At 52.7% G+C, this 25,424-nt stretch overlaps 7 protein-coding genes across 7 annotated transcripts; 2 read left to right on the top strand and 5 right to left on the bottom strand.

Moving 5' to 3' along the window:
* Nucleotides 1-887: 887 nt before the first annotated feature.
* On the bottom strand, nucleotides 888-2,175 carry EAH_00027970 (hypothetical protein, conserved; the record flags this gene model as incomplete). The annotated part of the gene is made up of 2 exons (XM_013392701.1): nucleotides 888-1,694; nucleotides 1,879-2,175. 2 exons carry the CDS (start codon nucleotides 2,173-2,175, stop codon nucleotides 888-890), a joined length of 1,104 nt encoding a protein of 367 aa, XP_013248155.1.
* Nucleotides 2,176-2,911: 736 nt separating this feature from the next.
* Nucleotides 2,912-4,174, top strand: EAH_00027960 (hypothetical protein, conserved; the record flags this gene model as incomplete). Its single annotated transcript, XM_013392700.1, has 1 exon — nucleotides 2,912-4,174. One exon carries the CDS (start codon nucleotides 2,912-2,914, stop codon nucleotides 4,172-4,174), a length of 1,263 nt encoding a protein of 420 aa, XP_013248154.1.
* A 390-nt stretch (nucleotides 4,175-4,564) lies between these two features.
* EAH_00027950 (hypothetical protein, conserved) lies at nucleotides 4,565-8,251 on the top strand (the record flags this gene model as incomplete). Its single annotated transcript, XM_013392699.1, has 12 exons — nucleotides 4,565-4,677; nucleotides 4,771-4,906; nucleotides 5,391-5,469; nucleotides 5,638-5,929; nucleotides 6,236-6,309; nucleotides 6,490-6,583; nucleotides 6,873-6,993; nucleotides 7,134-7,200; nucleotides 7,318-7,438; nucleotides 7,611-7,689; nucleotides 7,852-7,918; nucleotides 8,142-8,251. 12 exons carry the CDS (start codon nucleotides 4,565-4,567, stop codon nucleotides 8,249-8,251), a joined length of 1,353 nt encoding a protein of 450 aa, XP_013248153.1.
* A 516-nt stretch (nucleotides 8,252-8,767) lies between these two features.
* Nucleotides 8,768-10,336, bottom strand: EAH_00027940 (histone-lysine N-methyltransferase, putative; the record flags this gene model as incomplete). Its single annotated transcript, XM_013392698.1, has 1 exon — nucleotides 8,768-10,336. The coding sequence occupies one exon, from the start codon at nucleotides 10,334-10,336 to the stop codon at nucleotides 8,768-8,770; it is 1,569 nt and encodes a 522-aa protein (XP_013248152.1).
* Nucleotides 10,337-12,123: 1,787 nt separating this feature from the next.
* On the bottom strand, nucleotides 12,124-14,808 carry EAH_00027930 (hypothetical protein, conserved; the record flags this gene model as incomplete). The annotated part of the gene is made up of 4 exons (XM_013392697.1): nucleotides 12,124-12,208; nucleotides 12,590-12,783; nucleotides 12,915-13,073; nucleotides 13,297-14,808. The coding sequence occupies 4 exons, from the start codon at nucleotides 14,806-14,808 to the stop codon at nucleotides 12,124-12,126; spliced, it is 1,950 nt and encodes a 649-aa protein (XP_013248151.1).
* A 1,753-nt stretch (nucleotides 14,809-16,561) lies between these two features.
* Nucleotides 16,562-19,228, bottom strand: EAH_00027920 (ribosome biogenesis protein brix, putative; the record flags this gene model as incomplete). Its single annotated transcript, XM_013392696.1, has 8 exons — nucleotides 16,562-16,696; nucleotides 16,856-16,927; nucleotides 17,147-17,241; nucleotides 17,356-17,425; nucleotides 17,541-17,642; nucleotides 17,829-17,953; nucleotides 18,071-18,171; nucleotides 18,513-19,228. 8 exons carry the CDS (start codon nucleotides 19,226-19,228, stop codon nucleotides 16,562-16,564), a joined length of 1,416 nt encoding a protein of 471 aa, XP_013248150.1.
* A 2,725-nt stretch (nucleotides 19,229-21,953) lies between these two features.
* On the bottom strand, nucleotides 21,954-23,099 carry EAH_00027910 (hypothetical protein; the record flags this gene model as incomplete). Its single annotated transcript, XM_013392695.1, has 1 exon — nucleotides 21,954-23,099. One exon carries the CDS (start codon nucleotides 23,097-23,099, stop codon nucleotides 21,954-21,956), a length of 1,146 nt encoding a protein of 381 aa, XP_013248149.1.
* Nucleotides 23,100-25,424: the final 2,325 nt, after the last annotated feature.

Raw genomic sequence — 25,424 nt, 5'->3', positions numbered from 1 at the left:
GGGCAGCAAACCCCTCGAGACCTGTTAAGCCCAGAGAAACGGAGAAAAAAACCAGCCTTTCACTGCCTAACCAGCTCCCCAGAAAGCACGCTACTGCAGCTGCTGCTCCTTCTGCGGTTGATGAAAAGCAGCAAACAAAACATGAAGCATGAGTACATGCTAGCCGGGAGGTCGGAGGTGGTGCACTGTATTGTCTGTCAGGTACGGAAGGAGTTGCATGCGTAGTAGCAAAATAAGGAAAGCAGCAAAAGCAACAATAACTGCGTGCTAGTGTCAAACCTTGGTGACGACAGTTAGCCAGGTATCGCCGTGGCCTGCTGTTGCATGCACCCGCATGAAGCGCATCCCTTCAGTTATTGTTTCCCCTCCTGCGCGCTATATATTGGTTCATCTCTTCTCGTCTCGGTCACCTTGTGCCTTGGGCCTCTGGTGCTGCTTCCATACAGCGCGATAGGCCTTCTTTCTCGCGGGCGCTGTCTCTGGGCGCCTTCCTTTTCTGCTCCAGATACTTTTGCTATCTGTCTGAGCCAGTTGAAAGCGAGACAGGGCCCTTCGGTCCTTCAGTTCCTGTCTGTGCCTGATCCAGTTGAAAGAGGGACAGTGTTCTTCGTTAATTGCCTTTTTTTCTCCAGCTGTTCATTACTTTCGAATATTTCTCCATCGCTCGCCGCTGTCCCTCTGTCTCCATCGTTGTTGCTTCGCCTCCTCTAGTCGCCATCTGGCTGCTCTCACAACTTCATCACCAGTTTATCAAATCAGCCAGCTACCCAGCTACTTCCGAGATGGCTAGCTGCCTTCCTGGCCAGCTCTCTGGGCGGACGGCTAGCTCGCTAGCTAGTTCAGCTCAAGGCTGGCCCCCTGTAACCGCAAGCTAGTCAGCACACTACCTATCCAGGAGTGGCGAGGATGAATGAAATCATGGCTACAGTGACAGCCAGAGATATGGCTAACTGGAGTAAAGGCATAAGCGAGGAGAAAAAGGAGACGCGTAGTAGCTTCCTAGCAGCATCTAAGCCCCGTTGCTGCTGCTGCTGCAAAGTTTCTTGTGTTGCTGCCGTTCGTTGCAAAAGAATGTTGTCTTTCTGTAGTCGCTCCTTGAACATCAAGGCTCCTTGCTTCATTTCACTGGCTGTGTCGAGCAGGTGCTCCTCTAGCTGGTTGTCGGAAACTGCTGATTCTGCTCGTGGTGCAGCGGGAGAAGCAACAAAGGCTGCTGGTTCTTTTCTCATGGGAATGCTGTCGCGCGGGAGCAGCAGCTCCCGGTTTCTACGATCCTCCAGAAGCAAAATATCATGCCTTTCCTCAGCAACAACCTGCCGCTGCCGTCGCTGTTGCTGTTCCGTTCCTGCTACTTGTGCTGGTACAGGGGATGCTGCTGCATCGTCGTCGCTTGGGGCTTCTTCTGCCCACAGTTCAAGATCCGCAAGCATCCGATCCACTAGCTGCAGCAGCAGCTGTTCGTGCTGTGCCTTTGCCTGTTGCTCCCAGTACACCCTTTTCTTTGGAAGCTGCGCCATCAACGTCCCTCGGATACTGTTGCAGCAGCTCTTATTGTTGCAGAACTGCTGCATTTCCTGAACGAACGCTGCTATTGCTGCAGCAGCAGCTTCTGGCGCTGATGCCTCGGGCTGTTGTTGGTGCCGCTCTTGCTGCTTTTGCAGCCGCTGTTGCAGCAAGATAAGGGTTTGCAGGTTCTGCAGCAAACACGCCGCCTGAAGTGGAGACCCAACTGACTCTACCAGGCGATACACGTATGCAGATAGGAACAGGAGCAGCGGCATTAGCGCCAACAGCACCAGCAACAGAACAAACCATGCAGCGCAAACAGCAGCTGGAACTATCTGAGTAGCAGCAGAAGCAGTAGCTAAGGCGACTCACCTGTAGTAGACGCGCCCAGGCAGCAGCTGACTTGACAGCATACTCCGAAGGCACCAAAATATCGCCCTCCCTCCTGCTGCTGTTATTGCTGCTGCTCCAAACTGGAGTAGCAACACCGACACCGGGATTGCGCTGTAGCTGTTCCAATTGCACGCGGCAATGCCGGAGCAGCTGCAGTAACTCCGCCTCTAGGACAGTAGAGCAAAAATCCTCTTGCTTCTGGTTCTGCAATTCCCTACCGTGCTGCTGCCCCTGCTGCCGCAAGCAAGCAGTCGACCTCAACAAGGCGGCCGGCATTGCCACTGCTCCGGAAGCAGCCGATGCTGCAAGAGGAGTAGCAGAGAAACTGTTTTACCGGTAGAAGTGGCAGAAGTGGCAGTGCAGAAACTTGTTCTAACATTAGCCAAAGCTCTTGCTGCTACCGCTGCTGCCCGCGCTGCACGACCTGCTACTGTTAATGTGGTCCGACAGAATGCACTTTCGAAATAATGCGCTTGAAAAATGAGTTGCGAACAGATGGCGGAGGCAGTGGGCGCAACTGCAGCAGGAACACAAGCAGCAGCGTCTGTACCTCTGCTGCCGACGGGGCCCCCTGCAGCAACCGCGCACGGAAGCGCTGCAGCCCAAGCGGCACGATGAGCAACCAATTTGTCAGTATTCTGTTCTTTACGTTGGCCTTTTGACTGTAGTAGATAATTGAAGAGGTCGCGTGGCAGCATCAACGGGGGCAGGTAACTGAAACTGCAGCAGCAGCAGCAACAGACCAACAACACATCTACGCTCAACAGCACTGAGAGCAGCCATAGGCAGCAGAATAACGGGGGGAACAACTTCAGCAGCAGATGAAAGCAATTTTATGCCGCACGGAGCAGTTGCTTTCTGCAACGGTAGCAACAACAGCAGGAGCAGCACCACAGAGGAGTCGGCCGCACCCCCCTGACTATCCGTTGCAGCAAAGCCCGAGCTTCCTTCCGACCCAACAGGACCTGCAACAGGTCCGACTCAGTTTGCTCAAGGAGCGTGAAGCAGCAACATGCCACAGCATCCGCAAGACAAACTGGAAGCGGCGGCCGAGGCAGCAGGAGCAGCTGCAGCAGCTGCAGCCGCAAGTGTCTGGCGCTTCTTTGAGGACGACTCTGCATTAAAACAGAACGCGCTTAAAAGCATCAATGGGACCTGCGCCAGCAGCACCCAAAACAGTACTGACGAAAAGAAAGAGACTCCTGCGCATGCTTCAGGAGTAGGAGCAGCGGCAAAACTAGCACCAGTCATAAAGTCACCTGCGCCAGCATCTTCTCATACTTTTGCTGCTGCTGCTGTGGCCCATGGAAACGGCACCAGCGGCAATTTTAGCAGCAGCGAAAGCAGCAGCAGCAGCGACAGCAGCACAACAGCGACCAGTAAAGACACAAGCCCCTTGGGACCTCGAGGAAATTCAGGCAAAATCAATGCTTCAGCAGAGTGTAGCAACAGCAGCAGGGTAAACAAGGTCGACGGTGACGGCATCACCGACGGCAGCTTCAGTGGCAGCCGCAGTAGCAGCAGTAACGCGTGCACCAACAGTGGCGGCAACAGCAGCAACGGGGGAGACCTTGTGTCAGCTTTGGGAATGCTAAGGAGTGCAGCAAGCCGAGTTATATCTGGAAGCTTACAGCAGCAACAGCAGCGGCCCCACCAGCTGCAGGTAACAGAAGAACCCCACAGCTGCGAAGGTCTTCAGTCTGCAAGCAGCAATGCTGATGCAGCTGCACAAACAGTCGCTGCTGCTGCGGCAGCTGCTCCAGGTGCTGCAGCAGCAGCAGCTGTCGTTGCTGCTGCAGTTGCAGCAGCCGAGGCAGCTCTTCGAGGAGGTAGCAACTCAGAGCCTAGCAGCAGCAGCAAAAGCAACACCAGCAGCACGGCGCACTACCAGACCTCAACCACCCCAGAGGCTGTGCAAGTTATGCATAGATTACCACCGCAGCAACAGCAGAAGCAGCAGCTTCAAGGCAAGGAAGACCAGTCTCATGATTCATCGGCAGCCAACACTGAGACGAGAGGTGCTGCAGAAGCTGCACAGTCTGCTGCTGAAGCGGCGGCAGCAGCAGACTTAACGGCAGAAACAACCTCAGAGGGAGAAACATCCGCTGCAGCAGCACGAAGTGTGGCAGAAACAACGGCAGCGGCAGGAATCCATAAACTGGTGGAGACTCGTCTCGGCTACGCGACAGACATCGGGGGCCAGCTGCAGCAAACAGCCCAGCAAACGGCAGCAAAGAAGCACCCCGAAGAAGGCAAGCGAAACCATAACCCTTGATTTTTTATCTGCAGATCCAAGGTGTCAAACCGTCTTTTGGCCCTATAGCCTGCATATACAGAGCCAGTATGCATGCACTCATGCAAACGAATAGAGGGCTTCGTCGGGCTTAAAATTCAGAGTTTCTGTGCTCGAAAATCATGCATTCAGAAAACCCAGTTGGCGTTAGTAATTTGCAGATTAATGTTTCAGGGTTTGAGCTGTAGAGTGTGTGGGCTGCAGACGCCAGCACCCCGAGCTGGTACCGGCATAAGCGGCATACATTCATTTTCTCCTATTCAGGAAAACCCGTCTACTCCCGGTAAGCCCGTAACCGTAAATTGTCGAGCTGTGTTAGGACCTCTCGCTCCTACTACGTTGTCAACAACAGCAACAGTGATGAACATGAACATGGCAGCGGCGAACGCAACAGCCGCAACAGCAGCAGAAGCAGCAGGCGTGGAGACTGCTTTGTGCATCTTTCCGCAGGTACGGCAAGGAAGAGAACCTTGGCGCCTTTGCAGGTACGTCTACACCTCGTAGGAGTCATGCGTGAAGCCCACGAGCTTCTGCTGTCCAGATGAACAGCCTCCACAGTGTAGGGTTTGCCGGCTCAGGGCCTTGGGTTCAGGATTTGGAGTTGAGGCTTCGGGGTTCAGGGGTAAGCGCGTGGGTGCATTTCTCAGGGACGCTGTCGGCAATCGTTTCGAAGCTGGAAAGGTTTCGCGGCGACAAGCCTCCCGATATAGTGCGGTGAGACTTTACGGTTCAGGGTTTGCGATGTTCTCTTCACGGTTTATAGAGGCAACGTTCCTATCCTTTTTAGTTCGCCGTTGGGGTGCGGCCTAGGTTTGAAACTGTCTGGCCTAGGGTTCAAGCTCCAGGGTTTAGAGTCCAGGACTATGGGTTAGGGTTTCGGGTTCGGGACTTGCTGCAGTCACTTCCGTTGTTTCGGAGGCCGCTTCGTATTTCTCCCACGGGGGCCATTCTACTTGGCACTCTTTGATCGACGGAGTATTAACAACAACATAGCAAGGGCGTATCTGATGCTGCTTCATAGACAGGTCTTCAGGCTGTTGCTGCTGGTGTTTGCTTCTGTTGGTTGCCTTCATTTGCGTTGGCTGCCGTTGCGCTGCTGCAATTGTTGCTGGTGTCGTTGCTGAATAGACTTGAATTCTAAGCCCTAAACCCACTGTTTGCTAGCATGGGGTGCTGGTGTTTGGTGCTGGTGCTACAGCTGGTATGTATTCTGACGAAAGAAGTCGAACGGACTCTCCTTATTCGGCCGAGCTTTGATGTCAGACCTCTTATGGGCGGTATGGCTGCTACTGCTGCTGTTATGGATGTTAATGCTGGCGGTTGTTTTGGTGTTGCTTCTAGGACTTGGTGCTGACCTGCTGTGTGAGGACTTGAGCTGCTGCATATCATGGCGAATCTGCTGCTTCCGGGGTATCTTTCTTTTCGTTTCTCTGTCGTTGCTGCAGGCACGGACGGCATCTTTCGTGGCCTTCATCGCCACTACTTCAACTCCATGCTTTCCGTTTTACTACCAATGTTGCTGGAGTCAAACTGCACTGCAGCGGCGACTGCAGCCCCTGGCGCTGGAGCAGCCACCCCTAGCACTGCAGCCGAACAGCTGCATCAACAGCAGCAACAGCAGGAGCAGCAGTCTGCTGCCCTTTCGATTAGTGGCGCCTTCGAGGCGTTGCCCCTCAGCGGCACGATGCGGCATATAGCCATGACGGCAGTGAAGAACAGCCCCACTCCAAATGTCTTGTCAGCGCATTTCTGCATGTGTTGCAGCTTTGCTGCTTTTCCATTTTCACCCTTCAGTCGCTGTGGTCATTTCTGGGATCTGTATCTTCCTCTGTTTGCTGACGTCTTAACATTTTTCCCGTTTCACCTTTTACCTTCCGTGCTGTTGGCCCCTTCAGGCTGGCTTGCGTTGTTGTTCGCTGCGTTGGTCTGTGTGCCTTCCCCCGCTTTCTTCTTCAGGGTTTTTACACCTTTCTTATGAGGGCGTCGGCACAGCATAGATCTAAGGAGCTGGAGTTCAGGGTTTAGGGCTTTGTGTGCGTGCAGAGCGTCGATGCTCCTGGCAGAACAACGCGTTGTTTCTCTCTCATACGCTAAGGGATACGAGCTCAGCCCCACTGGTAAACCCTAATTCAAAAGTCGCACTCCTGTGCAGGCTTCCAAACTATCTCGACTTCGCTGCCTTTACGGTTACTTTTGGGACGGATGGTCCGGAGTGCAGTGCGTTTGGTCAGCTCCCATTTGGGATTCACGCATGCACTTCAGGTTGGTTGGTCAGGGGTTTTCATGTCCGCTTGCAGATGTCTGCTTGCTGACAAACTTTGTGAGTTCGTCTTTGGCTCTGCGCCAGCTGGAGAGTTTTACTCCGCTCTGTCTCCCTAGCATAAATGACAGGCAAGAGGCTTGTTTTCTCCCGTTGGTTTTGGCTGCCTTTGTCTTTGTGTGCCTGCACTTGCCTTCTGAGTTCCATTCTGCCTTGGCTGCGCAAGCGTCTCTCCCTGTTTTGCTATCCTCTTTCACTACTTAGACTGCTTCGTCACTTTTTTGGTGATCTTTAGATGCCTCCCTGATAGGTCGTTTGACCTATTTCGTCTGCTCTCGCCGCCACATCGGCATTGCCTCTATCTTCATGTCCCGGGTGCACATTTCTGCCTCCGTTCTCATGCTTTTTCTGTTTATGCAGGGGGTTCTTGCACGCCTACGTTCGCTACCTGACGCCGCGCCTCGCCTTTGTTTGTCTCTCGTCTCCAGCGGACTCCATCAGATTTCATCACCTCGCAAACCACTGCAACAAACTCTTCGCGGTACTCCTGTGGAAAGGGTTCGGGACTTCGGGCTTTATGATTAAAGGCCAATGATCCTCCATTACTGGTGACACTTGACTCCAGATTGGGTTTTCAGCCAATTCTATGCTTTATGGTGTACGATAGAGTGTTTGTTGCAGATGCTGACGAACACCGGCTGTTTGGCCGCCATCGAGACGTCGCTGGAGTACGCCCCGTATGCTCTGCGTGAGTAGAACCACCGTATGTCAGCCTTTTGTATTCCCACAGGCCTAGGCTTTAGGGTCCCTAGGTGGGGATTGAGGATTCGGGGTTTTGGGCTTGGAGTGATCGAGCTGTCTGCAGCGCGATGCTTGTGGGGCGAGATAGCGTTGGTGCACTGTGCCCTCTTCGTGCCTTCGCTGTCTCAATACTTCTCGTCTGCGTTTGGTGATGACTACAAAACAGACCTCTCAAAGCAGCAGCGGTTAGAACGGCCCTAAACTTAAACCATAGTAGCAGGCCCCAAACCTCCAACCACGTACAGCGCAAACCCTAGAGCAAGACCCTGGAGCCAGGCAACTGCGGACTTTTGTGGTCCTTCGCTTATAATGTAAGGGTTAATCACGCAGATCTTGGGTGTGCGTATCTTGCTGCAGCGTCTACACGCTGTACGCAAGCGCTGCAGAGTTGATACGAAACGCAAAGCGCCCAGCACACACGTTCGTGGAGACGACGGTAAGGGTTTCGAGTGTAGCTGCCTAGACCATCCGCTGGCGATGCTCGGCTTGCCAGCTGCAGGGGATAGGAATGAGGTGTTCGGCACAAGGTTTGGCTAGGGTTCGGCATTTGGCGGCAAGGGTTTAGGGCCAAGCCGTAGGGTTCGATGTTCGCTGTTAGGACGAAAAAGTGTACGTGTGGTTGACACTGGAGTTCTTCTTTTTCTGCTGCGTCCCAAGATGGATCAGTAAGACAATTGCTGCTGCTGCTATGCCCGTTGCTGCAGCAAGTGCCGCTGCTGCTGTTGCTGCTGCAACCCAACTCTGGCAAACGCGCAGCTGCCGCAGCAAGGCACGGAGCTGCAAAAAGAACCAATAACGCTCCCGAGGGAGGCCACTGTCAGTGCTTTTTTGTCCGGGGAGCTGCTGCTTCTGAGTTTTTACAGTGTAGGGATGGTGGTTTGAGTTCAGATGTTTCGACGACTCTGGTGGAGCAGCTAGCCAAGTGGATTCGGGAGCAGCAGCCGTTCCTCTTCATTACGGAAACCCCTCCTCTTGTACACACGCCGCAACATAAGTGAAAGCCGGTGGAGTTACATCAGCAGAAGCTGCTGATGCTTGGCTAGCTACCTAGATTACGGTCCCAGAAGCAGCAGCAATCCAAGTCACAGCGCCAGTAACAGCCCCAGTTTTGCTATCAGCTGCTGCAAAACCCACTGCTGTTGGCGTTGCCTCCATTCGCCCCTCCGGCTCCCCGCCCCTCGCATGGAAAGTTACAGCAGCTCCGGCAGCTGCCACTGCTGCTGCAGTTCACATTGTTCAGCGACGTAGTTTCGCCCCATTTCCCGTGCCTTTTTCGATGGATATAGCCTGAGCCCTACGGGTGTACCTGCCGCGGGGTTAGGGTTTGGGGTCCTGGAAAATTCTGGCTTTTTTCAGTCTTCGCTTGCGTCTGTCTTTTTGCCAGTTTATTCTCGTGCTAATGTACGCCGCAACAGCAACAAACACAGCAGCAGCAGAGACCAGTTCAACGGGAGAGATGGGTTCTCCGGTCTACCTGTTTTCTCTGCTGTTGCTGCCGTGTAAAGATACAGTGTTTACAGGCCGCTAGCGCAGTAGTGGCAAGTGCATTCAAATCCAAACTCTTCAAGCCTCTGTCTCCTAAGCTGTCTTTGCGTGAGGGGCAAGTCCTTGACGTAAGATATGCATAGCTCTTCTCCCTGCTGTACGTTTCGGACGAGTTTCAGCAGTATTTTTCCTCCATGTGGCGGGTGCGTACACTCCATTTCCATGTTGGGCGCGCAGCTGTGATTGATGCGAGCGATGGAGCAGAAGAACGCTGTTTGCTTCACTGCAGGAAATGGACGGCCCCTTCCTATTGGAGGAGGGCAAAGGAGAGACAAAGGCTTGCTCACATACAGCTTCCGCAATTCCTGCGCCTCCCCCGCTGCTTCTGTATGCGTGGTTTGGAGACTTTGGCTGATGCCTTCGTTGCTGTTTGCGTCATCGTCCTCGTGCTCCTCCCCGAAGAGATCAGCGAGGGCCGCTTCTTTCTCTGCCAGGAGAAGCTGCAATTCCTCTGCCCCGCCAACTTTGGCCCCCGATAAACAAAAACCAAAAAATGCATTTAGAGGGTTCGGAACCTCCAAGTCTGAATTGCAATGCTCGAAGAGCGACAGCAATTCAGAAACAAGGGATGGCGATATGAGGTGGACATACGCTGCAGATAACTCCTGCAAGCCCAACAGCAGCAGACTTGACCCTCTTTCAACAATATCTTTTCGGCTCAGCTCTGTCTCTTCCTCGGTCTCCTCATCCATTTCCTCTTCCATCAATCGAACCCTTGTGGTTGGCTCGTTCTCCTCCTGCCACTGTCCGTGCTGATGCTGCAGCAGCAACCGCAGCAGCTGCAAGGCAGCAGCAGCAACCTCTGCTTCGTTTGATGCCATGTCTCCTGGTTGTGCGGCTGCAGCGGCTGCTGCTGACACAATGGCTGCAGCCGCCAACAACAGGTTCTCACAGTGCTCTAGAGCAAAGCGTTTGAAGGCAACCAACGGTGCCTCTTCACTCAGGCGGCCAACGCACAGCTGCCGATGGATGGCGTCGCTATCCAGACACCGCACGGAGCAAAACGCTTCCCCGCAACCGGCAGGGCAAGGGACGACTTCCTGCTGCTGCTGCTCCTGCTGGAGCCGCAGTAGCCAGTCTCTGTTGATGCTGAGGAGGGACTGCATGCGACGGTATGACTCGGGAACCGCAGAGAAGAAGTGCAGCAGCTGAAATACGGCGTCTCCTAAAGGTGCTCTGCAGCGGCAGCAAGCCTTGACGAGGCACTTGTTGACGCTGTGCTGTAGAGACAGCAGAGGGAAGTCCTCATACACCACGAACCCCGCGGGTAAATCGCGAAGAGCTACGAACCCTAAACCCCTGTCTTCACCATTTGGCCCCTTTACTGGCGCCACAGCAAAGGCCCGCCCTTGCTGCTGCAGCTGTTGCAGCTGTTGTGCCTCATAAACCGGCTGCAGTAGCGGCTGCTGCAACAGCGCTGCGAACCCTGGAGGCTGTTCACGTTCCAGGTACTGCTGTTGCTGATGTAGGCAATTTGAGAACTGGTGGGTGGACAGGCCCATCGCGGTGTGGGACTGCAGGCGCCCTTCTGGGTCCATTCTGTCGCAGGCTGGGATATGTCAGGCCATACACGATGGGTTTAACTTTACAGTAGGCAAGCCAGCTTAGATTGGGATTGGAGGCATAAGCTCTTGGTATTTATGCTTAGTAGCAAGAGCTTAGGCATTTGAGTTTAGGGTTTACGCCTTAGGCTTAAGAGTTCTCTGGGGGCCCCACACCGAGCGGGGCCCTGACAAAACGGCTGTCTTGCCACAGATTAATACACTATAACCCCGAATACCTGTGCGATGCTGATTATTCTTCTATTACAGTGTTGGCATGGTTGTTGGTTATTCAGAAAACACAATTTAGCACTTTGTTCGCTTCAGGAAGCCTAACTCAGCTGGATGGCTTATACCCCAAGAACTCAACCTTTGCGTGCCTCCGGGTCGGGTTACACACCCAACGTAGAGGCACAGGAATCCTGAGCTGTAAACACTGAAATTTAGTTTTAGTAGAACTCCACACCGCGTGCGTTTGTTTGCCTCGCCTTTTATCGCTCGCCGAAAGCCCCTGCGGCTCGATCGGTCGGCTTCAGGGCGTAGGGCTTAGGGTTCTTCCTAGATGAGCACGGCCCTCTCGTCGGCTGGGCAAAGACGTAAGTCTCACGTGTCTTCCTGTTTTCCTACTGGTTATATCAGCGGAAATGCGACGCAGTGATGGAGGGGCAGCAGCAGCAACTGTGGGTGTTCCTGTTGCCTGTGAGATGGCTACAGTGGCCTTTGAAAAACTGCAGCTATCCTTGTAAACTGTGCTTGACCACAGGTTTTTTTTCCTTCGTTCCCGCACAAACTCTACGATATCCCTGCATTCACTGTTCGGCTGGTAGTCCTGAGACGCTGCGGGTGTCCCGCCACAGCCGGCAGCAGCAACAACAGCACCAGCAGCAAATGAAGAAGAGTTCTTGCCGCCGGGGGAAGACTGCCGGATGGCAGCACGCCGTGCTGCAGAGAGGGAGAGAAGCAGCAAAGGAAAATGCATGCGGGGAAAAGCATGCATGAGCATGTGGCAGCCATAAACTTCCTTTGCGGCATGAAGCGGAAGCTTGAGCTGCGGCAGTGTAGCATTGCGCTGGTGCCTGTGTTCTTGCAGACCCACTTTTCTTCGTGTCCTCTTGGAGGTCTTGCAATACAGCCTCCAACTTTTCGATAAAGTCCCTCAGCCGCAACAGCTGCTGCTGAGCGACGAAGAAGTCCGTCGCCTGTACGGGCAGCTGATTTTGCGAACCTCGGCGTACTGCAGCTCCTTTAGCTGCAGCAGCAGCAGCTGCTGCTGCCTTTTGAATACCCACGGCATACAGGCGGAAGACCGGGAGATTTTGCGCATATTTCTGAGCAACCCCCGAATCGTATGTCTGCAGTTTAACAATTATATGTGGAAATAAGTCCACTGTTTGCACGCTGGTACGGAATAACCATGACACAGTTCTGGTTTTAAGGCAAAGACCTAGTGCTTATTGTACACGGTTTACATGGAACATGTTATTGGTTTTCTGACATAGAAGACCCAATGCCCCAGCAGCGTCTCTGTGTCTTCTGTTCGCCTCTTCTGCTGCGGCCTCAAGCCCGTCCGCGGTCATCTGCGCTGTCTCCAGCTCTTGGAATATATTCCCTACAATACGAAACAACCAGGCGCTGGCTAAGGATTTAGGGTGTATCTGTGGGAGGAGTGCCCCGCACTTCACATACTCTTGGTGAACGAGAGGGTGCCAGACTTCAGCGTTGCTGAGTGATTTGAAGGTTTGGAGTAAGCGGTTTGGGCTTTAGGGTGTCGGGACGAGGGTATACTAAGTGTTGCCAAGTGCTCCTCCTCTTCTTGCAATGCCCGGCTCTTGAAATTTACAAGGGCGGCTCGGCTCTGCTCTATTTTCCCTGCAAATACCAAACCCTAAAACTAGACCACCACAACTAAGTGCAACATCCTGCATCCTACATCTTCGACAGCGCCTGAGGGTTTTTCAATTCCATGTAAAGTCTTCCATGCTTTTGCCGTGGACGGCATATTTGCTATGGGAAGCAGGTTGGAAGGGTTCATTATACTGATAATACTAGCATTGTGCTGCTGCAGCTCCTTCCGCGTCAGCTTTAGGCAGCGCAGCCGCCTGAGGAGAGTTAGCGGGTCTCCATACACTCCACTTAATCGTAGCAAGAACAGTCTAGCTCACAAAAGCATACATATTAATCCCTGTATTCTAGCTCCGAGTGAGTGAATCCTTGTTGCAGTCATCACAAACCCCTAAGCCATATACTGACTTGTAGGGCAGTAACGCCTCAGCTTCCCGTTGCAGCTGTTCCTCAATTGCCGCTGCTGTTTCTTCTTCTACTTGGAGTTTCTCAGCCTTTCGTGTTGCTGCTGCTGCTCGGTGCTTGTACACTCGAAGACTTTTGTTGCTCGCCTGCCCGTTTATTACGTTGCGGCGTAGCCTTGGTCCGTTGCTGCGCACGTGCTGCAGCGGCGGGAGCAAAACCGCCGCAGTAGCTGGAGCAGAAGCAGCATACTGCTACTGGCTTGGCCAAGTGCGGCCATTCTTTTTCCGCAAGTTTACGGTCTAGGATGTAGTGCGTTATGTTCCCATACCTCTTTGAACGCCTCTCTAGCAGCCGTAAGCTTGTCACACCTTGCTGCCGCTGACGCTAAAACCACCCCAATGTGCACCAAAGTTTCTGTCCTGGAGGCGACAAGCTGCTGCAGCTGCTGCCGCCGGGCTGTCGCCAAAGAATGAGGTGCTGCTGCAACCTCGCACAAAAACCGCAACAGCATCAGAACCAGTTGCATGAGCAAACGCAGCAGCAAAAAACAAGATAATGCAGCAAAAATAATATCAGGGGAACGGGGAGGCGCTGCTGGTGCTCCTCTTTCAGCTGCTGTTGGAGTTCCGGTGGAGTGCATCTTTAAAATGTTTTAGGGTTTTAAACAATAACGTTGCACATTTGGAGATCTGCAGAAGCTGATGAAAAACCTCGATCTGCCCATCCAACAGACGCATGCAGAGGTCTTGTTGCTGCGGTTGTTGTCCTTTTGTCTGCTGCTGCAGCAGGCACTTCCTACTGTTGTTTCGGCTGCTAAAGCAGCTGCCTGTTGCAGATTGTGTTGGTCCTTCAAGGAGGTGCACAGGAGGGGTAGCAGCATTAGTAGGAGCACCCGAGGCGTTAACAGGGGTAGAAACAGCATTCAGAGCAGCGATAGCAATGGCAGCAGTTGGAACATTCGTTGCATCACGAGCAAGCTGAGTGTGATCTGCAGCTGCAGGCCTGGCCAAACGAGCAGCAGCAGCAACATCCTTTATTGCGTCTACCACTGGAGGCGGCGGGGCTATTCCAGCACATTTTTGTGCCGCGCTTGCAGCAGGAAGAACAACGCTAGCCGATGCTGCAACACCAACACTTGCAGGTGAAAAGTCGGCAAGATTTGCACGATGAGCAGCATGGGCATTAGCAGGGGCAGCAGCAGCAGCAGCAGAAACTGGTTGGCCGCCAGTATCTTCACAAGCAGTCAGAAATGTGCAGCCTCCAAATCCACGCTGCAGCAGCTCCTGTTGATGTTGTGCGAACCCCCAAGTCATTTGCTGTTGCTGTTGTCGCCATCCCTTCTGCTGTAGTTGGTGGTGCTGCTGCTGTTGTGGGGGCTGTGGCTGCTCCAGTGGGTTTTGCTGCTCGTTCTGCAGCTGTTGTTGGCATTCCTGCAGCTTTTGCCCTTGTTGTTGCTGCTCCCGATGCTGCTGCTCCTGCTTGCGCTCACGAGGCAGCGATCTTAGCTTCGCTGGGTCCTTGCCCAGCTGTTGAGCAGCTGACTGCCGGTCTTGCACCAGTTCTAGCTGCTTCATCTTGCGCTGCAATCTAAAGAAAAGCCGTTGCAAGGCGCTCGTTGGAAGTTGCCGTTTGGTGCCCTTCAAGCGCTGCTGCTGCTTCTGCTGCCGCTTGCTCACCGGTTCCTGTTTTTGCTTGGTTTGCACTTCAGAGCGGCCCCACAGGAGCCGCATAAGCTCTTGTTCCCTTTGCTGTCTCAGCTCCTCGGGGTGTTGCTGCTGCTGCGGTAACACCCCCGTCAGCCTGCTGAGGGCTGTGGGCCGCTTGGGACACTGTTGCTGCTGCTGAATTTCTCTTAGCAGCCGCTCTCCCGCCGATATGCAATCCAGATAGTCCAGAAGTTGCTGCTGCTTCACGAGCACCCGGCGCCTTGCTGAAGCAAGAGCTGCGTTTGTTGCCGCCGTCCCAGCTGGCAGTCGTTGTTGATGTAGCGTCCTGGGAGAGTGCCGTATTGCTCCTGATGCTGCTTCTGTTCCTGTTGCTGCTGCTGCAGATGGGGGTACTGTAGATGCCATGGCTGACTGAGAGCCCCCCCACAGTTGTCGTGAGGAGCCGTTGGCACCCCTATCCCTGCTGTTACCAGTTAATGTTACAACAATTCCTGTTGCTTCAGCTGCAGCATTTCCATCGATCCTGGCTGCTGCTGCTCTGTCTGGAAGCTCCATGAGCAATTCCAATTTTAATAACTCCTTGGCCTGAGAAGGGGCGGATTCTTTCCTTAGTCGAGTTGCACCAGTGGAGGCAGCAACAGGAAACAATGCAGGAGAAGTAACTCCAGAAGCAGAACCTGCAACTGAAGTAGCGGGAGAAACCTCTGGGGTTTTTCGATCCCAAGTGTTGATAGGCAAGCGCAGAGAAATACGCTGAGGGGGCTCAATGGTATGTAGAGTGCCGTTGTTGCTGCTGTTGCTGCTGACAGTTGTTAAAGTACGAGGCTGTAGCTGTATCTCCTTTTGCTGCTCCTCTTGCTCCTTAACGTAAGGAACTAAGAAGCCTCCAAGTGGTCCTCGACAACTGAAACTACAGAGTTCTCTTTCCTTTCTCTGGCCCTCTCTATCAGTGTGCATGCCTTCGTCTCGCTTGTATCTTCGCCTAATTTTTTCGCTTGCAACTCCCGCAGTTTCAATAATCTTGTTTTCCTTGTCGCTTTTCGTCTTTTTGCCCTTTTCCCGTGCCTGTGAGAATGGCGTGATCAGAGAAGCAAGGGGTAAAGACCGCCAGAAAAGACGTGCCTGCCTGTTGCTGCGGTTACTGGCGCAGCTGCTGTTGCTGCTACGTTTATTGCTACCGCTGCTACCTTCCATGCGAATTTTGGTGCTGCCGCCGTTGATGCTGCGAAGCCCCCTGCGGGTGCTGGTGACGGAGTCGCTGCCTGGCTAGCGACTCGGTTGCCGAGTAATGACATGAGGCTTAGGCGTAATACTTAAGTTTATGGATCTGTTCCAAAAAAAAAGTAGCCTTCAGGCCCTGGGGTTTCATTTTGCCGTAGTGTACTGCACCGTCCTTGTTTGGCGCACGCCCTCTAGCCCCGTCAAATCCTGAACTCATGAAACCCTAACACCCAACTCATAGTCCTTCCACCGCTACCTGAGAGAAAGATATTTTTGTGTCCAGGATCCGTAAAGTCTAGTTCCATCGCCCTGAGTACGTACAGGTTAACAGCCCTCTAGTGTGTCGGCAACGGCTACTTCCATGCGCGGTCAGTAAATGCGGAACTTCCGATGCACCCCCCCCAAATGAAAATTTGTGTTTAATCTGTTGAATTATATGCATTCACAATGTCTAAAATCGTTTTCAACTTAGAGATGGAACAGGCTCGACCCATCCCCTGGCCCGTCCCTCGATCCGGGCGGGCGTGGGGTCACTTCACCTTCGTGCCTGAACCCCCCAATCGCACTACCTCATACGTGAGCGCCAAGCCTTCCAATCGAATGGTAACGGAAAATCCACCATTCCTTAATGCAAGGCCACCCATGGGGTTACTCGAACCATCAGCGCTGGCATTTCTCATGATTCTGCAGCGCCGCACTCGCCGCTGTTACTGTAGCGCCTCCGACTGGGTAGGTTGTACGTTTGAGACCAACAAAAACCAAGAACAAGCCCCATATGTCCTATTATACTGGCTCCCATGACTGTACTTCCGCACGCCAAACCCGGGAGCCTCCCAACCCCGTTCCTTTCGGAAGGCGTGTTGCGCTCCCTGGCCCGCTAAAAACACCGAATGCTTAGTACTGTGGTGTCGTTTCTGGTCGTCTCAATGCGGCATCAACAACCACACAGCCACCTACCTTCGTGCAGTACAAAACTGTCAAGTACAAAGATTCAACCCATTGACGGAAATCGTAAAATCTAGCGCCACAGCAAACGCGTATGATTCGTCCTTATCCTCGCAAAACTGCTCGTTCAGAGCTTAAGGACTTAAGCCTTTGAGCCTTGCGATCGGCGGTTACGCAATTTATGGTTATGTTTCTTCTTCATTGCATCAGTCCCGAAAACTTCTTCTGTCGCCAGTTTGTTCCTGGGCTCGCTCTCCAGCATCGATTCAAGATACAGCTGCGCCGGCCACAAACAACAAACCGTAATGGCTACGCCCTATACTTTTAACCCTGAAACTGCGAGTAGCAAATGACTCTTCAGAGACGCTTGCGCTGCTTCTGCATCCCACTTCGACAGCTCAACGCCTGGCGCTCTACAATAAAAGTTTGAGGTTACCCTTCGCTTCTCCTTTTGCCCCTGCCGCCTTGCGAAGTCCAAAGCTTCCCTAAGTCGACGCGGCCTCATCAACTGCATGGCCACAAACCCTTAGAAATAAACCTATATCCTCAAACCTCGAGAGAAACTCAGCCTACTCGGCACCTAACCAGGCCGCCCTTCGACAGAACCCGAGACGCCGCCAACGCTGCTTTTGTGCAATGCAAAGCGTCGTCACTAGAGTTAAGGGTTCGACGTCTCAGCATGTAAAGCATGGTTTAAGGTTCGAGGGTCCAGTCTGTGCCGACTCACGTTTCTCGTCCTCACGAACTCCGCATTGCGCCAAAGGGTTTTCCCGCAGAAACTGCCCTCGAGAATCTTAACCGGGTCCAGTACAAAGCGGGGCCCTGAACCACAAATATTCGCCCCGAAATCCTAACAGTCTGGCCCATACTTTACTCCCTGCACTCTAAAACGCATATATGCTAGAAAACCCTTTACCCCTAAGTCCTGCATCGTACCGATCTCGATGAAAGTCTGCCCGTGGGGGTTATTTGCATCCCCCCCCTCGCCCATTACCAGCGGCGCAATCTGAAGATTAACAAAACCCCCAAAGATCACAACTGGCTGTACCCACAAGCAGCTGCAACGAAAACATCCAAACCCATGCCTGAGCTTCACACCCACAGGACTGGCACTAGCTTACCTGGTAATGCCTGAACCAAATGCGGTTGTCAGTCACAAAGAAAGACATGGCATGATCAAAGAATGGCTTGGACCTGGGGTGATTTCTTGGAGTTCCAAACACCTGAACAGAAATCCGAAACCCAAAACCTACACCCTAGTCTCCTGCAAGGGTTCTGCCCCACCTCTCTTCGACACCGCGAAGAGCCGTAGCCCCAAGACCCTGTAGACTCAATCCAAACCCTATATTATTTGCCTCGTTCATAACTGGGCTCTTGACTTATGCCGAAGCCCAAACTTCGGGCCCCACCTGCATGAAAAGTTCCTTCAAGACCCGAAAGTGAGGCTCTCTGTCAAACTCCACCCCGAATATCAGTAGTGGCCGAGAATGCAACAAGCAGTTGCCCGACAAGCGCACCTCGTTGAGAGTCTCCACTGAAACACATACCCTATGCACTACACCCCGAACCCTAAAGAGATCGGAAAGACATGCGAAATCTTGAAGGGTTAAAGCCAAGGGTTAAAGCCAAGGAGACAAACCCTCAACCCTACCGTTCATCAGCCTGGCGATGAAAGTAGGTCCAAGGGGCACTTTGACAACATGTAGCAGCGCGTCATTCTTTCGTTGCTCTAAATAAACCACACTGTTACACCTGCAGCAGCCACAGCAATAGAGAGGATGGTTGCAAAAGCAGGTCCATTAATTGCTACGCCTAGACAGTAGGGGGAGCCGCGGCGGCAACAGAGGGGCATCACCAGCAACAGCAACGTACGATCGCAACTGGCAGAGTTCGGCGATGCTTTGGAGTTTTTCTTTCCTTTCCCACTTTGTCTGTAGCGACACAAATCCTTCGTCGTAGGCCCGGCACCTTAAATCATCCAGCCCTTGCGAGAGCTAACAGTTTGGTGCCTAGCCCTTTTACATTGAGCGCTAACAAACGTGTTACAGGGGCTCAGTTTGCAGCTTCTCTAAGATTTTGCGCTTGCCTCTGACTTGTGGTGAGGGAGGAGCTTCTTAAAGTCTTCGATGAGGTGGCGCGACCTGGCTGAAATCCCTCGGCTACCCAGCAGCAAAACGCGTTGGCGATTTAGCCACCGCGTTTCTCGCCGAAGGTAATCCGCATCCTCTAGCAGGTAAGGATCCGCTGCAGCTGCTGCGTCGATTGCTGCTGCTCTGTCGAGTTCTTGGGCGCCTTCACATGCAGAGTCAGGCAATGTGGATGCGGGTGGTTCTGTTGTTATTTCTGTCAATGGAAATGCTTCTCTCTCTGCAGGAACTTCATCTTCAGTGGCCAAATGCTGTTCCTCGCATTCGTCCATGAGGAGCTCTTGCCGCTTGTGAGGATGGCCTTGTCGGTGCTGCCGCTTTGCCAGCTGCTGCGGGTGCAATGGCTGCCCTTGCTCCTGCTGGCCACTTTCCTGCACTTTTTCCTGCTCATAATGTTCCTGCTGTTGCTTTACCTGGATTCGTGTCAGCTTCCGCTGCTCTCTCTGGTGCTGCAGTCGCGGCTTCTTCCGTTGCTTCAGCTGCTCAGTCGCCACCCCATTAGCAAGACCATCATCCTTTCCTGGTATCAATCCAGAAGCTGCCCTTTTGTTTGATGTTCTTCTTAAACTCTTTCCTGACGGAGTTGCTGATTTTGCGGCGCCTGCCGCCGCCCCTCCAGCACGTGCCGTCCGCGTGGCGGGCACTGTTTCTTTTTGGACCATCAGAGTATGCGGCAGAAATCCCTGCTAAGTATTAAGTCTTCGATTTAAGAAAAAAGTACTTGGCCGTTCCTCGGAACTATTTGCGGACGAGAACGAAGCTGCCGTCGATACTGCATGCATTCCAAGCTGCATCGCGGGCGCGGCCCCACATGGAGAGTGAAGCACTGCACAAGGAATTCAATTCAAGATGAAAGATTCAGATTGGGGCAAAATGAAGATAAAGTGTGTGCCTCACTGTTCCATATTGCTTTGAAATGGCCACTGCACCCCGCCATCACGGCGCAGAGGCAACGACTGGGGCTGGAGGGGGACTGCGAGCATGGTTGCGGCACGCCATAAGAGCCTGCAATCAACTAAGCAGTAGACCAACCTACGCAGCAAATCAACGTCTTAGGCGTTGTACATACGATCAAAGGAGGTTGTTCACTCGACCTTCCACATGAACCGGCAAAATCCCTGACTAGCAGGTAGATGAGAGCCTGGTACTTACATCTACCACTGAAGTGGGCCCCCGGCGGCGTTATAGTTGCATCTGAAGTTGCAGTTTATGGCGTTCGGCGAGTGTGTTGCTCATGTATGGGTGGCTGCGTGACAGTTGAATGCGGATCGCACTCGACGCACTCGAAGCTTTATGTGGTGTAGCATGGTCTGCATTAAGTTGGTGTAGCAAGGGTCGTGGATGGTAGGAGAGGGGCCTGCGTGAGTTGCGCAAGTGTCCGACTTAAGATGAGTGCCTATAGGGAGATGCTGACCCCCCGTCCACTCCGCAGCCATCCTCGGTTGAACGGAGATGGGTGAAGGGCTGGTGCAAGAGGCGACGGCCTGAAATGAGTTTTAACGCACCGTGCTGCAACTAGTACGGCAGAGCCACGAGAAATGCAAGCACATCGGAGTTGCCTTTGCTGCATGTATTAAGACTGTAGGCAACTGTTCAACGTGTGTTTTGCCATGCACGAGTAACCAGCCAAAATGCGTGTTGAATTGCAGGTGCCAACACCATACAAGCCATGCTGCATACCAGCATGCCAAATCTTCGCCCATCAAGAGACTGCATAGCAGTCAACTGCCCACTATCTAGGCGCATTGTGGTTTTCCGTACAAACTCACTACAGCTTCGAGTAGAGTTAAGCGCAGCATGTTTTTCGGCAGGGAACAAGTTGTATACGCACTTAACCCTTTCCAGATCTTCCCTACGAAACTGGTTCTCCTGCAGAAACACAACGTAGAGTGACGGGCGCAACTGACCTAATGGGAAAACAGGTTCGCACCATAGGACGTTAATGGGACCTAAGCAAACAAATTCAATCGAACCTACTGTGAAGTTTGTTTGACGCCTCATACTTTTCTGGATCAAAGGAGAGCTCGTGCATTTCTGATCAGACGAAGGTGCTATGTGGGCTACAAGTTACAATATTGTGGTGACCTCGCAAAAATCAGAAGCATCCAACACACCAAAAGCAGCAAAATATCGGAAATTATTCCTGCTGATGACAGTTGAGCCCTAAGCTCTCAAGTCTTTTTGTGCAGAGCTCCTTTGGTGTTAACTGTTGACATTGCAAATCCTGCAATAAAGCACGTCCTCACGCTCGAGGCGCCGAGATGGGATAACACCCAGCAAAAGCACTGACAGCGCGTTAATTCTACTTCTGGAACATTCGCCCAGCGAGGAAAGGTGGCGTATCGTGCAGCATGACAGTTTATTTACTCCTATGTTTCCGTCGATGCCGCCTTCGTTCAAAACGAGGCATCATAGGGACTGTTGCCACTCAGTATCATCAGCCACGAAATCCACCCATGGTTTTCTCCTGAAGGGCGGCACAGCAGGCGTGCACAGAAGAAATTGCTTCAACGGAACCAAAAGCGATGCTGGGGGGCGGGAGCCACATCTGTAAAACGCCAAAGCATGCTGCAAAAAACGAGTCAAAAGAATATTCTGCTGCGCTGTGGCACGAGAAGCAGCAGATTCCGTCGGCCCTGTATAAACTGGAAGTGTGTCTACGACTCGTTGCCACCATTCTGAGCGCTTGGCGTTTGCTCCTAGTACCTCGCTAGCCGAATGGAGTCCATCCATCGCCAGCAATTCAAACCCCAGTTTCTCCACAATATGTTTGGGTTTCAAACCGTCTATGTTCTGCTTCGTACGGAATGCAGCATACTCGACCAGCTGCTCGAGGTTTTGCATGAGACGCTCGAGGCCGGTCGAGTCCAGCACTGGTTTCTTTAGCAGTTCTCTAATCCTCAACAGTGTTGCGCTTTCACATGATGTCCTCCGGCGAAGCAGCGACCAAGGTTTAATTATTATATCTCTCACCGAAGCATCAGGTGCAACGCTTGGGAGCCTGAAGTAGGGGTGCGTTGTGATGTCCACTTCGCGCGGTGTCTGCCCTGACACTGGCGTGGCTGGAAGAGGAACAGAGGCGATTGCCAGGGCTGGCCCTTCCTAGCGAACAATTTGATGGGCACGTCACACAACGTCGTAGCCACATGCATTAAAAACAGAGGTAAGCACGCCAATGTATGTTGAACAAAGGAACGCAACATCCAACGGCAAAAATCCAATGCAAGTTGGACACGGGCACTTTCAGGCTATGCTGTGCAACAGTGTCCATCTGCTTACACCTGTCGGATCCATCACATAGGGCGCTGCACAGTCTGTGTGTGCGCGTGCGGTTTCTGGCTTCCTAGAAAAACTCGCTGATTTTCGTCGTTTGAGCCTATGTAGGAGTCAGGCGGGAGCATAACAACGCATTCGACGACGCACCTGCCAATTTAAAAGCTTGCGAAGCTGGAGCATATACGCTCCTTTGGTGCCCGGTTGGCCGACGATGTACCTGAAGACAAGAGGCTTTTTGCTTAAGCTTTGCACAGCAGGCAACTGTTGTCCTGGCGTCATGCGGATTGGTCCCTGGGAAGACGCCTGTGAGTCTAAATACGGACGTATTGAACCTGAGGTCACTTTGCTGCATTGCGTTGATCCTTCGCCTTGTGAAGCACTACCAGCGGTACCCTCTTCGGGCCAAAGTTGTGATACAGTAGTAATCCTGGAGGTTGCCGACTCAGCCCTAGGCCCTGTGCCCATAGGAATAAGCCCGAACGTGACTGACTCAGCGCGAGGCCCTGTGGCAACGCCAGTAAACCCAGAGGTGGCAGACTCAACGAGAGGCTTTGCGGCGTGGGACCCTACAGTGAAAAGCGATTGCGTAGCCTCCATTTCTTCTGAAAACTGCAACTCCTCGAAGGGGTTTGGCAGCCAGTCTTCCTCTTGTACTCCTGGATCCTTTTCAGCCAGCGTTCGCTCTACATATGTCAGGATTGATTGGCGAAGGTTTTGAGCGGCCTCTTCCTCTTCTGTAGACTCTTCTGCACGCGCGATAACATGGAAAGGGCTGCGCGAAGTATCCCGTTCCCACCCTAACGCTTCCTGCCTCAGCGTCTTCGACGGTTCCCACGCATCCTCACTCCCCTCTTCAATGGAATCCACCCCTAAATGTTCTCGTGACCTCCTGCGGCTGTGGGTAGCTGTGGCTGATTGGAATCTTCCCAACCCGCATACTTTTGGAATGACATCTCCACTCCCATCCCCCTTTTTCTCGCGTTCTCCAGCCAACGCTCGTTCCACGCGTATTGGTAGCGCTTCCCTACTCAACGCGACGACACAATGGAACACCAGGAAAAGGACAGCAACAACTGAAGCAAATGCAGCAAGAGCAACGGCAACAGGGCCTTTGTGCCCCTTGCGGTGAAGCGAGCTGGACGAACCGCCGTGCTGGACTCCACGTGCTCGTTCCCTCCTCAGTGCAGCGGGAGGCAACGACAACCCATGTCCCGCACCCTCAGTAAACCCTGCCATTAGATCCCAAGAGTCCCACATGGGCTGTGAGCTGTGTGGTTGTTCCATCCACCTGATGCTGGTTATGCTCCCGGGGTTCTGGGTAAATGCTAGCCTCTTTGACATACAACCCACGTTTTGAGCCTTCAAGGAGAAATGCGGAGTGGACCAATTCAAATGGTGCTCAAATAAGCAGGTGGTAGCTTGAGATCCTTCAATCTGCTCACTACTACTGAAGCAAGATGGCGAGACCTCATAAGGAAGCGTAGGTGACCATATCTCGCTACGAGTAAACCACAATGGCCTGATAGTCCAAACTTCAGAAAACCCCTACAGAAATAGGATTCTTGACTGGATTCCAAAACAACTAATTTTCTACGCCACGGTAGATCCACTTGTCGAGTTCGCTGGCAATGTCTGGGGCTGGATTCGTTGCAGAGATATTGTATCGCCTGCGTTCTCGCCTCGAGACGGAAAGCAAGCCAAGCCCACGATGCTATCTGCGACCAGGGATAGGAATATTCGGTTGCCAAGTATACTGGAGATTACCAGCTAGAGCGGCGGAAATAAGGAATCGCCTCGTGGGGACTGGCTGGTCCATTGGGTAAGGCAAACTCCTCTGGCCAACAGCGGCTGAAGCTAGTGAGTGGCATGGGCTGGCAAACTACGCATGCAGAATGATTTGGGTCGCATTCCTTTGGCAATCCTGCATTGAAAAACTAGTTGCTGGACTATCCGTAGTACAGGGTGAGCAGCCTAGCCTAAAGGCGAGCACGCATCATTTCAGCAGTTCCGACGTACGGTTGCGGCGTTGCTACGAGAGCCTTCGGTTTGATCCGAGGACAGCCGCGAGCAGTAAGATAGTCAAAAGGCCGGAGGGAAAAGTTCGCCAGCAGCAGGTGGCCTCACCTCTAGTGTCCAGGCTTCTTCTGCATAGCTGGAACGGGAGTCTTCGGTACTTAGCGCAGTGCCGCCGTGCGCTGCTGTGGGATCAAAATACGTGCGATAAAGAATTCACGAAAGCAACTGGCATTCCTTCCACTTTCCAGGGGTCCTGGACGCAGCGGCCCAAGGGCTCAACGCTTGTGCTGAGAGGGACCCACTGGTCGTGTGCTGCCACGGGCCGTCTTGCAACTACTGTTCCGAAGCAGAACTACACATAAGCGTTGCCATTTCCCTTTGACGATTTCACCCGCATTATGCGCAATTATTTAATGCTTTGTTGACGCTCTACCAACCTGCACGCACGTAGAAATAAATGTGCCAACTTCATACAGGCAAGCCACGCTCCAGTGCTCATGCTCCAGTGATTCTGAATTAGTGAGGCTCCCCATGATTTCACTCCAGGGCTGGTGATTGCAGTAGCACCGGACATTCCGGTAATGCAAACCCACAGTCGATTTGGCCATTTCCATGTCATGTTCAAGCCCTATTACTTCTTTCGACCTTTCACCACAAGCGAAACACGTTTTACCCCATTCCTTGTTGTACTTCGGCCTCGTTAGTAGAAATCTACTTTTTCTTTGGGCCCTTTATTCCCTAACTGGCCCGCTTGATCCTTTGTTCCAGAACGGATGTTCGTTGTGTTTCGTTGGCACTAGCTTCCCACGGACTAGCCAAGGCATCAAATATGTCCATATTAAATCATTTCCCGACTCACTGCCAATATAGCATATGTGTAATGAAGGCAATGATCTGTACATTTTTGTGTTTCCCCTATATTGGAAGCGAATAATCATCCGTAACAGAATGAGCAGTGTCACCATCAACATGCTGCACAGTGTGAGAGATTGATTGTACGGACTTTCCACGTCGGAGTAAGATGAGCGTCTTTTTCTTGGAGGCTGCACTGCTAAGGCGTTCCGCAAAATGCTACAGATAAACTAGCTTTTGATGCGGATGTTCAACTGCGAAGCTGCTATCTGAAGTAGAGACTGCCTAAAGGCGTGGAAATAACGCCTCTGCATGAAGAGTCACTATAGGAGCTTGCAGGATCTCTCCCATTTGGCAAGGTCCCCGTTTCTGTTGGGCATACTGTTTAGGCGGTCTGTGGCACGACGTTCCAAACACGGCAAAAGCTGACCAGTAGGGTTCCTGAGGAGTTCCGATGAGCCATCTAAAAAAAGCGCATCTGGTCTGGTTGCGTCCTTTGCATTCGCGTCTTTTGCATTCAAAGTTGCCGGAAGACCCTCATATTTTCACAAAGTAGAGCCTCGAGCCAGTAGAATGAGGCGTAGCATTGTTGCGCCGCATCTCGACAAAAAGAACCCCGCACTACGTTGCAATACCAAACATGCCCCCACCCGAGAGGCCCAACCACAGGAAATGGCGCGACGGACGGAGCAAAAGACTCGTAAACAATGCCCC

This window comes from Eimeria acervulina, genomic scaffold, assembly GCF_000499425.1.
Source record: "Eimeria acervulina Houghton genomic scaffold, Eah_scaff243, whole genome shotgun sequence".
NCBI lineage: Eukaryota > Apicomplexa > Conoidasida > Eucoccidiorida > Eimeriidae > Eimeria > Eimeria acervulina.
Note: the sequence above shows the minus strand (reverse complement) of the source record. Positions and strands in the feature narration are given on the sequence as shown.